Source organism: Neomonachus schauinslandi, chromosome 14 (assembly GCF_002201575.2).
Source record: "Neomonachus schauinslandi chromosome 14, ASM220157v2, whole genome shotgun sequence".
Classification (NCBI taxonomy): domain Eukaryota; kingdom Metazoa; phylum Chordata; class Mammalia; order Carnivora; family Phocidae; genus Neomonachus; species Neomonachus schauinslandi.
In genome coordinates this window covers 61625538-61639631 of record NC_058416.1, presented here as the reverse complement: position 1 = coordinate 61639631, position 14094 = coordinate 61625538, and the positions used below count along the sequence as shown (strand labels likewise).

The window sequence follows — 14094 nt, the reverse complement described above, 5'->3', positions numbered from 1 at the left end:
GGTGGGAAGGCAGAATGTGTGGGTACATGTGGTGGTAAGAATCTGTGGAAGTTGTCTTTTCCGTGCTTAGGGTCTCTCAGAGCGGTAGGAGGCATGACATCAACTCAGGGTAGAGGAGCAGTAGAGAGATGTAACAGTCATGGGAGTGTGGGAGAGTGAACAGAGAGGGAAATAGTGCCATTGTCCGACAGCATCCGGAGTCCCACTCCAGGGTCATGGTCATGAATTTACTGTGATTGTGATGTTTTCTCTAACCACATTCAGCTGTAGGGGTGCTAGCAAGATGTGAGGGGAGAGTTGGGTTTAACTAGGCTTGTAGTCTGATGAAAGTAGTGAGGGATAAGGAAGTTGAGGGTGTGTTATGTTTGGCCATGGGATTTAGGTTAAGGAAGAGGAGAGGATAGCAGAAGGGTGAGGGAGTGTGAGATGTGGTGATATGAGTGGTTTGGAGGCTTGGGTTGCATCAAAGGATTATAGAGTTGAGGTACTAAGGAAGATGCCATGAGGGGTCATAGGTGACTCCAGGCTAGAAGGCTTTATTGAGGATGATCTGGAAGTTGTACTGAGGGGACATGCTGATGGAGACACACATTCCATCTCCATGCCCAGTGATTCCAAGGCTGTGGGAGAGACTGATAGTCCTCATTTGCCAGTGTTTAAGGGAGGCAGTATCTTCACAGGACATCCAGGTTTTCCCTAAAGCGGTGAGGTAAAAGGGATGTTCATAGGAAGGGTTCAGAAATAGCAAGATTTTGTTGATCCAGGGTTGGTTTGTTGGGCTGGGTAGGGGGAATGTGCTTGTGGATCTTCAGATGTCAGGAGTAAGGAGTCCTGGGCTTATTGAAGGGCATCATGAAGTTAGTCCCATTGAACTGATGTTGGCAATGAGACATTAGACATGGGGGGAGGGGAGGAGAATATCAGAAGTAACCTCTTGACTCTTTGATGTGGGCCAGAACGTCTGGGAAGTGGTCTTGTCAGTCCTGTTAATGGAAGACAGACAACCTGGTAAGGTGTAGTCCTAGATGCAGTGTACTGGCCTCACTCTAGACTTTCATTGGGTAGAGGTGAGTGCTTTGGGGCTATTCCTTGCCTCCATTGAGTAGTCTGAAGATCTGGGTTGTTAGTCTGAGAGCCTGGACTTCCTGTGGCTGCTTGTGATGGTGGGTGCACAGCCTGCAGAGGCATGCTCTTATCCCCATGTGGAGGACGGCTTCTGTGGCTCCTGGGGGAGGGTGGAATTTATGTTTTGAAAATATCCTTATTCTAACTTCGGAATTAATGAATATTTTAGCTGAGGATAGGATTTAAAGATAAAAATAACTTTCACAAAATTTTGAAGGCATTGCTACATAGTGTGAGAAGCCTGATGTCATTTTGATACTTGACCATTTGTATCTGAACTTTTTTCTCTCTGGAAACTCTTAGAATCCTCCGAGTCCTTGGTGGGTGCTCCCCCCCCACTCCCAACTGAATTCTAATTGGCATCAATCCAGAGATTTGTGTGCTTTAGTTCTAGATAATTACTATTACTTCAGTAATTTTCTGTTTTTCTTTCTTTCTGGGACTATGTTTTGGATTGCCTGGGTTGATCTATTTCCACTATTTTTTTTTCCTTTTCCTTTTTTGTTTTTGTTTTTCTTTTGTTTCAGTGCAAATAGACAATGTTCTAGATCAAGTTCCTAATTTTTTCCCTACCCTTCTATTAAATCATTTGGCAGTCATAATTTTGAGAGCTCTTTTTTCTGGTCTTTCATTTTTTTATAATGGTTCCTTTTTGTGGATATAATAGCTACTTCAATGTTTTCTGAGAATTTTAATGGAGATTTTTCAAAGTTCTATAAATTATCCTTGTCTCTGGGGTTGTTTACTTTGTTCATCTTTATTTTTATCTCTCAAGCTGTTCCTTCTCCTGCATCTGATTTATGGCTGTCTTCTAGGTTGCTAGTGTGGGCTAGTGGGTATCCAGATCTCATTTCTGTTAGCTCTTCATGTGAGTTGGGCAGTACTCATGGCCAGCTTCACTTTACAGGTTCCATGCCGGGTGTTTAACACTGCTGTCACCACCATAACTTCATTGTGCACAGGCGTTTCATATGCCTTCTCTGGAGAAGAGCCTTCCTAGGTGTGCAGCGTCATGTTGACACTGCTGTTTTGTTTGCGTGGGTTGCGGAGCGGGAGTGGAGCACTGCCCAGCGAGGGCAGCTGATAGACTTTCAGTCATCCCCTCCCTTTGGACTCCCTCTGGACTCCCTCCTGCCCTCCTTCCTACTGTAGTCAGGAAGCATTTCTGCACTTATTCCTGGCAGATTTGTTTTGTGCTTCCAGGCCCTTTTGTTCTTGTCTGGACCATGCTTTCGTTTTTCCTGCATACCCTGTCTGCTTTTCAGATTCTAGAATCTGAGGTAAGCTTGGGCTAGGACTGGTGGCTCTCATCCAGATTGCTTCACTTTTATAGATGTCCTTATTGTCATTTTCATGCAGTTCGAGAAGTTACGCACTTGGAATATATGGAAGGATTATCTTCTTTTCATCCATCCTGGTCAGATTTAAATCTATCCCTAGATATCAGTTTGCCAGATGATGAATTTAATTGTGTTTAGAGGCCTTTTTCTAAAAAGTTCACCCCTCTCTTGCTGGCAGAAGGCTGTGGTGAGTTGCATCAGACCCAGGAGCTTTTGCAGAAGATTGGGAGGAAAATGGCCTTTAAGGAAAAACATTGTCATACATATATAAAACAACAGAGCTACAAAGATGGGGACAAGGCCAGTGGCAGGGGCTAAAAGTAAAACTTTCAAAGTATTTCATAATTCAGAGAATCAGCTTTTTGGCAAATATACTAGTATCCTTTAAGTCTGTTTTGTTTTTAGAAAGCTGAATTTTTCTCCACATATGATAGATTCAGAGATACTTATTTAGAAAAGAAAAAAACCGTCATTTTATCACTTAAGAGGCAGAATAGCAATATGATACTGTATTTGATTTTGGTAGACTGTGTATCTCTGGACCCAAAATGATGTGCAGTCCCCAGGGTACCTACAGTGGAGCCAATTACAGTTTCTGGCTGGTCCTAGAAATTTTTCTTTTCACTGTATCCATTTTTTTTTTCTTTTTGGGAGATTAAATACATAACTGATTAATGAATATTTAATGATTTACCCAGGTAACTAACATTTAGTCATTATTCTGTTCCCACATGAAAAGTTCTATCTCTAAGAGAAAGAATATAGAAAGTCAGCATTTGTCAGTTGCTGTTCTTGAAGAGTCTACTTTGCAAAGTGATATGGCAAGAACAGAAGAGGAGCAAGCTAAAACTGCAAAACCCTTTCAGAGCCAAGATCCTGTTGATAGGATTTCACCACTGGAACAAATGCAAGGTACTGAACTTTCAGAAATTACTTTCTAATGTATATATTTCAGTTTCCTTTCTTGTTTATCTATCTTTGGTATTTATCTTAAGCTACAATACGGTAAACTGAAATCACTTATGGTTTGGCATTTACCTATTAATATTTTTACAGGAAATGGTCTCTTGATTAATCTTTTTTATTTTTCTTATTAATAACATATTAATCTTTATTTTTTTATTAATAACATATAATGTATCACAGGTCTGTGATTCATCAGTCTTACACAATACACAGTGCTCACCACAACACATACCCTCCCCAATGTCCATCACCCAGCCACCCCATCCCTCCCACCCCCCTCCACTCTAGCAACCCTCAGTTTGTGTCCTGAGATTAAGAGTCTCTTATAATTTGTCTCCCTCTCTGGTTTCATCTTCTTTCATTTTTTCCTCTCTTCCCCTATGATCCTCTGCCTTGTTTCTCAAATTCCACAAATCAATAGATCATATGATAATTGTCTTCTCTGATTGACTTATTTTGCTTAGCATAATACCCTCTAGTTTCATCCACGTCATTGCAAATGGCAAGATTTGATTTTTTGATGGATGCATAATATTCCATTGTATATGTGTGTGTGTGTGTGTGTGTGTGTGTGTGTGTGAATACACACACCACATCTTTATGGATTCATCTTTTGAGGGACAGCTGGGCTCTTTCCATAGTTTGGCTATTGTGGACATTGCTGCTATAAACATTGGGGTGCAGGTGCTCCTTTGGATTACTACATTTGTATCTTTGGGGTAAATACCCAGTAGTGTAATTTCTGGGTCGTAGGGTAGCTCTATTTTCAACTTTTTGAGGAACCTCCATACTATTTTCCAGAGTGGCTGCAGCAGCTTGCATTCCCACCAACAGTGTAGGAGGGTTCCCCTTTCTCGGCATCCCCGCCAACATCTGTCATTTCCTGACTTGTTAATTTTAGCCGTTCTGACTGGTGTGAGATGGTATCTCATTGTGGTTTTGATTTGTATTTCCCTTATGCCGAGTGATGTTGAGCACTTTTTCATGTGTCTGTGGGCCATTTGGATGTCTTCTCTGTGGAAATGTCTGTTCATGTCTTCTACCCATTTCTTTTCATTTTTTATTTTTTAAAGATTTTATTTATCCATTTGTCAGAGATAGAGAGCACAAGCAGGGGGAGCAGCAGGCAGAGGGGGAGGGAGAAGCAGGCTCCCTGCCGAGCAAGGAGCCCGATGTGGGACTTGATCCTAGGACCCTGGGATCATGACCTGAGCCAAAGGCAGACGCTTAACCGACTGAGCCACCCAGGCATCCCGACTTCTGCCCTATTTGTTCTTTGGGTGTTGAGTTTGGTAAGTTCTTTATAGATTTTGGATACTAGCCCTTTATCTGATATATCATTTGCAAATATCTTCTCCCATTCTGTCTGTTGTCTTTTGGTTTTGTTGACTGTTTCCTTTGCTGTGCAAAAGCTTTTTATCTTGATGAAGTCCCAATAGTTCATTTTTGCCCTTGCTTTCCTTGCCTTTGGCCATGTGTCTAGGAAGAAGTTGCTGCGGTTGAGGTCAAAGAGGTTGCTGCCTGTCTTCTCCTCATGGATTTTGATGGATTCCTGTCTCACATTTAGGTCTTTCAGCCATTTTGAGTCTATTTTTGTATATGGTGAAAGAAAATGGTCCAGTTTCATTCTTATGCATGTGGCTGTCCAGTTTTCCCAACACCATTTGTTGAAGAGACTGTCTTTTTTCCATCGGATATTCTTTCCTGCTTTGTCGAAGATTAGTTGACCATAGAGTTGAGGGTCTGTTTCTGGACTCTCTGTTCTGTTCCATTGATCTATGTGTCTGTTTTTGTGCCAGTACCATGCTGTCTTGATGATTTCAGCTTTGTAATAGAACTTAAAGTCCAGAATTGTGATGCCGCCAGCTTTGGTTTTCTGTTTCAGCATTCCTCTGGCTATTCGGGCTCTTTTCGGTTCCATACAAATTTTAGGATTATTTGTTCCATTTCTGTGAAAAAAGTTGATGGTATATTGAGAGGGATTGCATTAAATGTGTAGATTTCTCAAGGTAGCATAGACATTTTAACAGTCTTTGTTCTTCCAATCCATGAGCATGGAACGTTTTTCCATTTCTTTGTGTCTTCCTCAATTTCTTTCATGAGTATTCTATAGTTTTCTGAGTACAGGTTCTTTGCCTCTTTGGTTAGGATTATTTCTAGGTATCTTATGGTTTTGGGTGCAATTGTAAATGGGATCGACTCCTCTTTTTTCTGTCTCACTGTTAATGTATAGATGTGCACTGATTTCTGTGCATTGATTTTATATCCTGCCACTTTCCTGAATTCCTGTATGAGTTCTAGCAGTTTTGGGGTGGAGTCTTCTGGGTTTTCCACATAAGGTATCATATCATCTGCAAAGAGTGAGAGTTTGACTTCTTTGCTCATTTGGATGCCTTTGATTTCTTTTTGTTGTCTGATTGCCAAGGCTAGGACTTTTAGTACAATCTTTTGATTGGGGCATTTAGCCCACTTACATTCAGGGTAACTATTGAAAGATATGCATTTAGTGCTATTATATTGCCTGCAAGGTGACTGTTACTGTATATTGTCTGTATTCCTTTCTGGTCTGTGTTACTTTTGGGCTCTCTCTTTGCTTAGAGGACCTCTTTCAGTATTTCTTGTAGGGCTGGTTTGGTGATCACAAATTCTTTTAATTTCTGTTTGTCCTGGAAGCTTTTTATCACTCTTTCTATTTTCAGTGACAGTCTAGCTGGATAAAGTATTCTTGGCTGCATATTTTTCTCATTTAGCACCCTGAATATATCATGTCAGTCCTTTCTGGCCTGCCAGGTCTCTGTGGATAGGTCTGCTGCCAGTCTAACGTTTCTGCCGTTGTACGTTACAGACCTCTTGTTCCAAGCTGCTTTCAGGATTTTCTCTTTGTCTCTGAGATTTGTAGTTTTTACTATTATATGTTGGGGAGTTGACCTATTTTTATTGATTTTTGAGGGGGGTTCTCTGTGCTTCCTGGATTTTGATGCCTGTTTCCTTCCCCACATTAGGGAAGTTCTTTGCTATAATTTGCTCCAGTATACCTTCCGCCTCTCTCATTCTTCTTCTTCTGGGATCCCAGGTATTCTAATATTGTTTTGCTTTATGGTATCACTTATCTCTTGAATTCTTTCCTCGTGATCCAGTAGTTGTTTATCTCTCTTTTTCTCACCCTCTTTGTTCTCCATCATTTTGTCTTCCATATCACAAATTCTCTCTTCTGCCTCATTTATCCTAGCAGTTAGAGCCTCCATTTTTGATTGCACCTCACTTACAGCCTTTTTGATTTCCACTTGGTTAGATTTTATTTTTCCAGAAAGGGATTCTCTAGTGTTTCCTATGCTTTTTTCAAGCCCAGCTAGTAATCTTTATAATCGTTATTCTGAACTCTTGTTCCGACATCTTACTAATGTCCATATTGATTAGGTCCCTGGCAGTTGGTACTGCCTCTTGTTCTTTTTTTTGAGGTGAGGTTTTCTGTTTTGTCATTTTGTCCAGAGAAGAACAGATGAACAGGAGAACAAATTGCTAAAAGAGTAACAATGACTGCAGAGAAATATACACTGAGTGAATCAGAAGAGACCCGAAACTGGGGGGAAAAAGGGAAAAAAAAAAATATGATCAGGCTCGTGGGTAGAACAGAGCCATACACTTGATTTTGGGTGTATTTTGGTCTTTTAGACGAAACTGCATCCCAGAATTTTAAAGTAAGAAAAACTTATATACACACACACAAAAATAAGGTTAAATACAATGAAGGGATGGAATATGACTGTAGAAAAATGAAAATTAAAGATTTTAAAAAGGGCTCCATAGCTCAGGGGTTAGAGCACTGGTCTTGTAAAGATTTTAAAAAGATAAGTTGGTTGAAAAAAGAAAGAAGAAAAATTAAAAAATGAATGTGATCAGGTAGGTGAATAGAACAGAATCATACACTAGATTGTGGGTATATTTTGGTCTTTTAGACAAAACTGCAGAAACTAAGAAAATCTTACATATATATACCAACAATAAGGTTCAGTACAATGAAAGGATAGAATATGACTGTAAAAATGAAAATTAAAAGTTGGTTGAAAAAGGAAAGAAGAAAAATTCAAAAAAAAAGAAAAAGAAAAAAATAAAGAAAATTTAAAAAATTAAAGTTGAAAGACTAAGGAATCATGGGAAAAAAGCCATGACTTCTTTGTGCTGTATTCCCCTAGTGCTGGAGTTTTGCAGTTCTCATGGATCCCTAAACTTGGTCTTGGTAGGATATTCTTGCTGATCTTCTGGGGGAGGGGCTGTTGCATTGATTCTCAAATGTCTTTGCCCCAGGCGGAATTGCAGTGCCTTTGCCAGGGGCCAGGCTAAGCAGTCTGCTCCGGTTTGCTCTCAGTAGCCCTTTTCCCTGAAGGCTTCCAGCACAGCTTTAGAGGGTAAGAATGAAAATGGCAGTCTCCCAATCTCTGGCCCCAGAGGAGCCGAGAGCTTGGGGCTCCACTCAGTGAGGCCCCAGAGAAAAGCAGTCAGTCACTCCTGTCTCCCTGGTCTCCAGACACTCCATGTTTACCTGGCCTGTGACTGAGCATTTCTATCTCTGGCACAGGGCCCTGTTTGGAGTCTCCAAACCCAGCTGATTTCCTGCAGTGCGCTCTCGCGAGGCTCCTCCCAAGGGAGGAAGGGAAGTCTCCCCGGATCTGCTGCTTTTTGGGTCCCTGCTCAAAGAGCAAGGGCCCTACTGTGCTGTGGATCATGGTTTATGGCAACCCCAAGCTGAGAGCCCACCCCTGGGCTCTCTCTTTGCAGCCGGCTTCCCTGCTCTGATACCTGGGAGCTCTGCCACACTCAGGCACCCCCAGGCTTTCAGTGACCCTGAGGGTCCTGAGACCACACTATTCCAGTGAGGGTTACACCCCCCACCCCCTCTGCTTAGCCACCAGAGTGACGTCCCTCACTGGAGCAGACTTCTAAAAGTTCTGATTTTGTGTCCTTATGTTCTATCACTTGCCGGTAGCCGGCTGACAGAACGCTCCCCCTCCATCCCCGCGCCCCCGTCTATCTTCCCATATATGCCTCAGATTCACTTCTCCGCATATCCTACCTTGCAGAAAGCAGTCGCTTTTCTGTTCATAGAGTTGCTGCTATTCTTTTCTTCTATCTCCTGTTGAGTTTGTTAGTTGTTCAGAATGGTTTGATAGCTATCTAGCTGAATTCCTGGTACCAGACAAAAGTTAGGTCTCCTACTCCTCCGCCATCTTGGACCACCCTCCTCTTGATTAATCTTTTAATTGTCTTCACTGATTAAGCTGAAAGCTCCTTTCCTTTGGAAACCATTCTGTCAGATGGCCACAGCACACGTTGTGTTTAAGACACACCTTTCGCACTCCGCCGCCCCCCTCCGCCCAATTGATTGATATTACCACCAGTCATATTTGTTCCTAAATTTATTTTATATAAATTTATATAAATATTTTATATAAATATTTTAAATAAATTATATATAAAGAAATAAATATATAAAAATTTATATATATATAAATTTTATATAAATTTTATATAAATTTATATAAATAAAATATATAAAATTATTGTTTCTAAGAAAACCAAGTTGAATGCTTTGGAGTCATTTGAACAGTTGTTTTCAAATTTAGGGGAAGATTATAAGAAATAAATAACTTATAGGCTCTGCTTTCAGATTGCTTCTAAGTACTCTATGTTCTCTTTTGTCAGAGAAATTAAAGCTAAATATTTTAAACTATGTATTGTATTCTTATGTAGTGAAGATAGCATGTAATTCCAAATTGTGGTTCAGTACTTAGCCCATATTATAGGATTGATGAATGAATGTACTTTGTATGTTTTTGTTAAAAACCTTAGTGGCTGTTTGTATTTCTCTTGATGAAAAGTGTCAAATATGTATGAAAGTAGTGAGAATGGTATTAACTCCTCACACTTACAAGCAATAAAAGAAAATATTGGTAAATTGGACTTCATTGAAATTGAAAACTTTCATGTCTCAAAAGACTTATAAAGACTGAAAAGGCAGCACAAAGATGGAAGAGAATATTTGCAAATCATATATGGTAAGGGACTGGCATCCAGATTTTAGGTCTTCCAATTCAGTAAAAAACACTGTAAAGTGGACAAAGGTTTTCAGTAGACATTTGTCTAAAGAAGTTGTAAAATGGCCAGTAAACACATGAAACAATGTTCAACATCTTTAATCATCAGGGAAATGCAAATCAAAACCATGAGATAATGGTTTTACACCTATTATAATAGCTATAATCAAAAAGTTGGAAAATAGTAAGTGTTGGTGAGGATATGGAGAAATTAAAACTCTCATTCATTGCTGGTGGGTATGTAAAATGATGGAGTTGCTGTGAAAGTAGTTTGACAGTTCCTCAAAACATTAAACATAGCACTATCATATGAGCCAGCAGTTCCAGTCCTAGTTATATACCCAAGAGAAATGAAAACATACGTCTACACAAAACCTTGTACATGAATATTCATAGCAGCATTAATCACAATAGTGATAGAGTGGAAACAAATCTCCCATCAACTGATGAATGGATAAATAAATAACATGTAGTGTGTCCATATGGTGGAGTATTACTGAGCCATAGAATGGAGTGAAGTATTGATATGTACTATCATATGGATGAACTTTGAATACATTAGGCTAAGTGAAGAAAAACAGATACAGTAGGCCACATGTTTTAAGATTCTGTTCGTCCACAGACATCTGTAGAGACCGCATCGGCAAATCCATAGAGACAATAGATTAGTGGTTGCCAGGGCCAGGGGAATGGGAGAATAGGGAATGACTGCTAATGGGTACAGTGTGTGTTTCTGGACTGATGAAAATATTGTGGCGTTAAAGAGTGCTGATGGTTGTACAGCCTTGAGAATATACTAAAAACCACTGTTTTGAATGCTTTAAGAAGGTGGTGATTTCATGGTATGCAAATTTTATATCCGTTAAGAAAAACTCATATACTTATCCCACAATCTCAGTTAGTATAAGATTTAGTCATATTTGCTTTATCTCTTGTTTTTTTATTACTTTTTTCTGATATTTTAAAATTCAAGTATCGTTTTATTCCTACATATTTTAGTATGCATCTCTAAAAATACAGATATTTTCTTAAATAACCACAGTCTGTTAACACTGCTAACAGAATTAACAGTTCTTTTATTATCATATAGTACTCTAGTCCATATTCATTTTACTAATTATCCAGGTTAGTTTGCTTGAATTGGAGTCCAAAGAAGGTTACCTTATGTTACGTTATATTATTTGTTGTGTGTCCTAAGTCAGTGACTGTTGAAAAAAACTCAGTCTGTCACCCTGTAGAGTGTTCCATGATTTGGATTTGTCTGTATGCTTAGTCATGCTGTCATTTTTCTTGTTTCTCTCTTCCCTATATCCTCTATAAAGCAAAAGTTAGCTTTAAAGGCTTGATTAGATTCATATTCAGGGTTTTTTTTGGCATATGTATAATTTTTCATACTTCTCCACCCTGACAGTTTTTTAATTAAACTGACCAGTGATAAGTTCCTGTACCATCACTTAAAAGTGCTTTATTCTACTTAAGGGAAAAAAGTTTAGTTAATTTATAATTTTTAGGGGTTATTGGGTTTTTAGTTGATAAAATAATTTGGTCTCAGTTATTTTTGTTTTCTCAAACAGACTCACCTGTTGATTTTTGTTTACAACCATGGATGAATAATAAGGAGAACAAGGTAATCTTTTATATGTCACCAATTTCTGGAGTGTTATTAGGAGAGTGAAAGTTTCTATTTTGTATCTGTAAGTGTTAAATAGCAGTAATTTTAGTTAGAAAAATAGCAGAAATCCACATTACTGCTTCAAGTAATCAGCACGTGAGAGTCATCTTGGTCTAGGGCTTCCTGTGTCATTAGGACTTCTCCACCTTTGCTCTACTTCACTCCTTGCTGCTTCCCTCTTGAAAGATGGCTCTGGGAGGGTAAGGGCTTCTCTTTGTTTCATTTATTTTATTTAAAGATTTTATTTATTTATTTATTTGTCAGAGAGAGAGAGTACTTGCGGGTGGAGCCGCAGGCAGAGGGAGAAGCAGGTACCCCTCTGAGCAGGGAGCCCCACGCGGGACTTGATCCCATGACCCTGGGATCATGACCCTGAACCAAAGGCAGACGCTTAACTGACTGAGCCACCCAGGCGTCCCTCTTTGTTTTGTTTATTGTATCTTGAGTGCCTGGCACATAGTTGGCACTCAGTCATTGGTTGAATGATCAGGAGGCTGTCTTCATTTTTAGGCAACCTAAGCCTACATTCTTAACATTCGTGACCAAAAAAGAAGACCGTGAACTTTCTTTGAGGGTAAATTAAAAAAAAAAAAAAAGGACAACAACTCTAATGAGCTCACTTGGGTCATATGTTCTCCCCTATGTAATTCACTGTGCCAAGGGGTAGGTTGGAATAAAATACTGTTTGTTGAGCCTGAACTTAGGTCCACTTCTGTGTGTGTGTGTGTGTATGCATGTACATCAGTGTACATATATATGTACAGAGAGGAATGCAGCTGATAGCCCCACCAGGTCCACATGATGTAAAAAGAGATGGGCTCCTCAAAGAAGGGGGGCTTAGCAGACCAACAGGTCATGTCCAACATAAACATTTAATAGGGATTTCAGGCCTGGAGTTTGGTATTTATAAAATATAAACAAAAAGGTCTAAAGAATTATTTCAGGTTGGCAGTCTATAGCTTATTTGCCTGTCTCTGTAAATTTTTGTTGGAACACAGCGATGCCCATTTGTTTCTGTTTTGTTCAGGGCTGCTTTGTGTTACAGTAGCCGAGTTGAGAAGCTGTGACAGAGACTGTAAGGCTGACAAAACCTGAAATATTTTGCTGGCTGACTCTTCACAGAAAATGTCGACCCCTGCTCTGTACACTTGCTCCTTGTATGTAACTACTAACAACTTTCAAATTTGAGAAATGCTTTTTAAAGGAAGTTCAGGTGTAGTCAAATTGAAATTAAGTTAGAAAGCATGATTTCTTGAACATTTAGAAGACATGGTTTCTAAAGAGAAAAGACATAATTTTTCTTCATGGTAGGAAATTTATTTTTTTAGGATGGCTGAAGAATTGACTTCCAAAAAGTATTAGAAATTATTGATAGTAAGAGAGGAACCATAAAACTGGAGAGCAGCAAAACAAGTATAGAAACAAGAGATACTAATAAAAAGGAGATGACAAAGTAAGAGGAAGAGGAAAAGAAATATGTTAGAAAATGTAGACCAGAGGGAGCTACTACTTCATTTGACACGTGTGTGTGTGTCCGGGGGTGAGGGGAGTGGTGAGAATAAGCTCTTTTTAATTTATTTGATTAATTTTTTAAAAGATTTTTTATTTTTTATTTTTTATTTATTTTATTTTTTTTTTTTAATTTTTTTTTTTATTATTTATTTGACAGAGAGAGACACAGCGAGAGAGGGAACACAAGCAGGGGAGTGGGAGAGGGAGAAGCAGGCTCCCCGCAGAGCAGGGAGCCCGATGCGGGACTCGATCCCAGGACTCCGGGATCATGACCTGAGCCGAAAGCAGTCGCTTAACCAACTGAGCCACCCAGGCGCCCTAAAAGATTTTTTATTTTTTAAGTAATCTCTACACCCAGCATGGGGCTCAAACTCACAATCCTGGGATCAAGAGCTGCATGCTTCACTGAGCCAGCCAGGCATCCCAGCTCTTTCTTATTTTTATTTTTATGTATTTATTTTTATTTATTTTTATCTATCAATCTATTTATTAAAGATTTTATTTATTTATTTGACAGAGAGTTAGCAAGAGAGGAAACAGAAGCAGGGGGAGTGGGAGAGGGAAAAGTAGGCTTCCTGCTGAGCAGAGAGCCCGATGTGGGGCTTGATCCCAGGACCCTGGGATCATGACCTGAGCCGAGGGCAGACACTTAATGACTGAGCCACCCAGGCACCCCTCTTTCTTATTTTTAATTAAAGTATAGTTGATATTACAATGTTTTCTTAGTTTCAGGTATACAACAAAGCAATTAACAACTTTATACTTTTTTTTTTTTAAGATTTTATTTATTTGTCAGACAGAGAGCACGCACACACAGCAGGGGGAGCAGCAAAGAGAGAAGCAGGCTCCCTGCGGTGTGGGATTCGATCCCAGGACCCAGGGGTCATGACCTGAGCCGAAGGTAGTCACTTAACCAACTGAGCCACCCAGGTGCCCAACTACTGTATACATTATAAATGCTCTCCACCAGAAGTGTAGTTACCCTCTGTCACCATGCAAAGTTATTACAATATTATTGACTGTATTCTCTATGTAGTACTTTTCATCCCTGTGACTTATTTATTTTTTTACTGGGATTTTGTACCTCTCATCCATCTATTTCACCCATCGTTCCACTCTCTCCCCTCCAGGAACCACCACTTTTTTCTCAGATGTGTTTGAGTCTATTTCTGTTTTTTTGTTTGTTCATTTGTTTTTTTCGTTTCCACATCTTTAGATCTTTATGAGCATAATTCAGCACAGTTCTCTACAAGTATGCAGTTGTATGGAGAGCCCTTGTTTTTATCTTAAAAATTGTGTATTTTGCAATCTAATTTTAAAGATGGTATTGTCTGATATATATTTAGTAAGATTTTGAAATAAAGTTGACATGTAGAAGGCAATGTTA

The 14094-nt window shown here is 39.4% G+C and overlaps 1 protein-coding gene across 1 annotated transcript in view; it reads left to right on the top strand.

Moving 5' to 3' along the window:
* Nucleotides 1-14094, top strand: part of CEP192 (centrosomal protein 192) — a 133528-nt gene that overhangs the window by 9865 nt on the left and 109569 nt on the right. The window contains exons 4-5 of the mRNA XM_044920902.1: nucleotides 3205-3377; nucleotides 11098-11150. Of these exons, the coding sequence (XP_044776837.1) occupies nucleotides 3205-3377; nucleotides 11098-11150 (226 nt within the window). The remainder of the gene's footprint in view (nucleotides 1-3204; nucleotides 3378-11097; nucleotides 11151-14094) is intronic.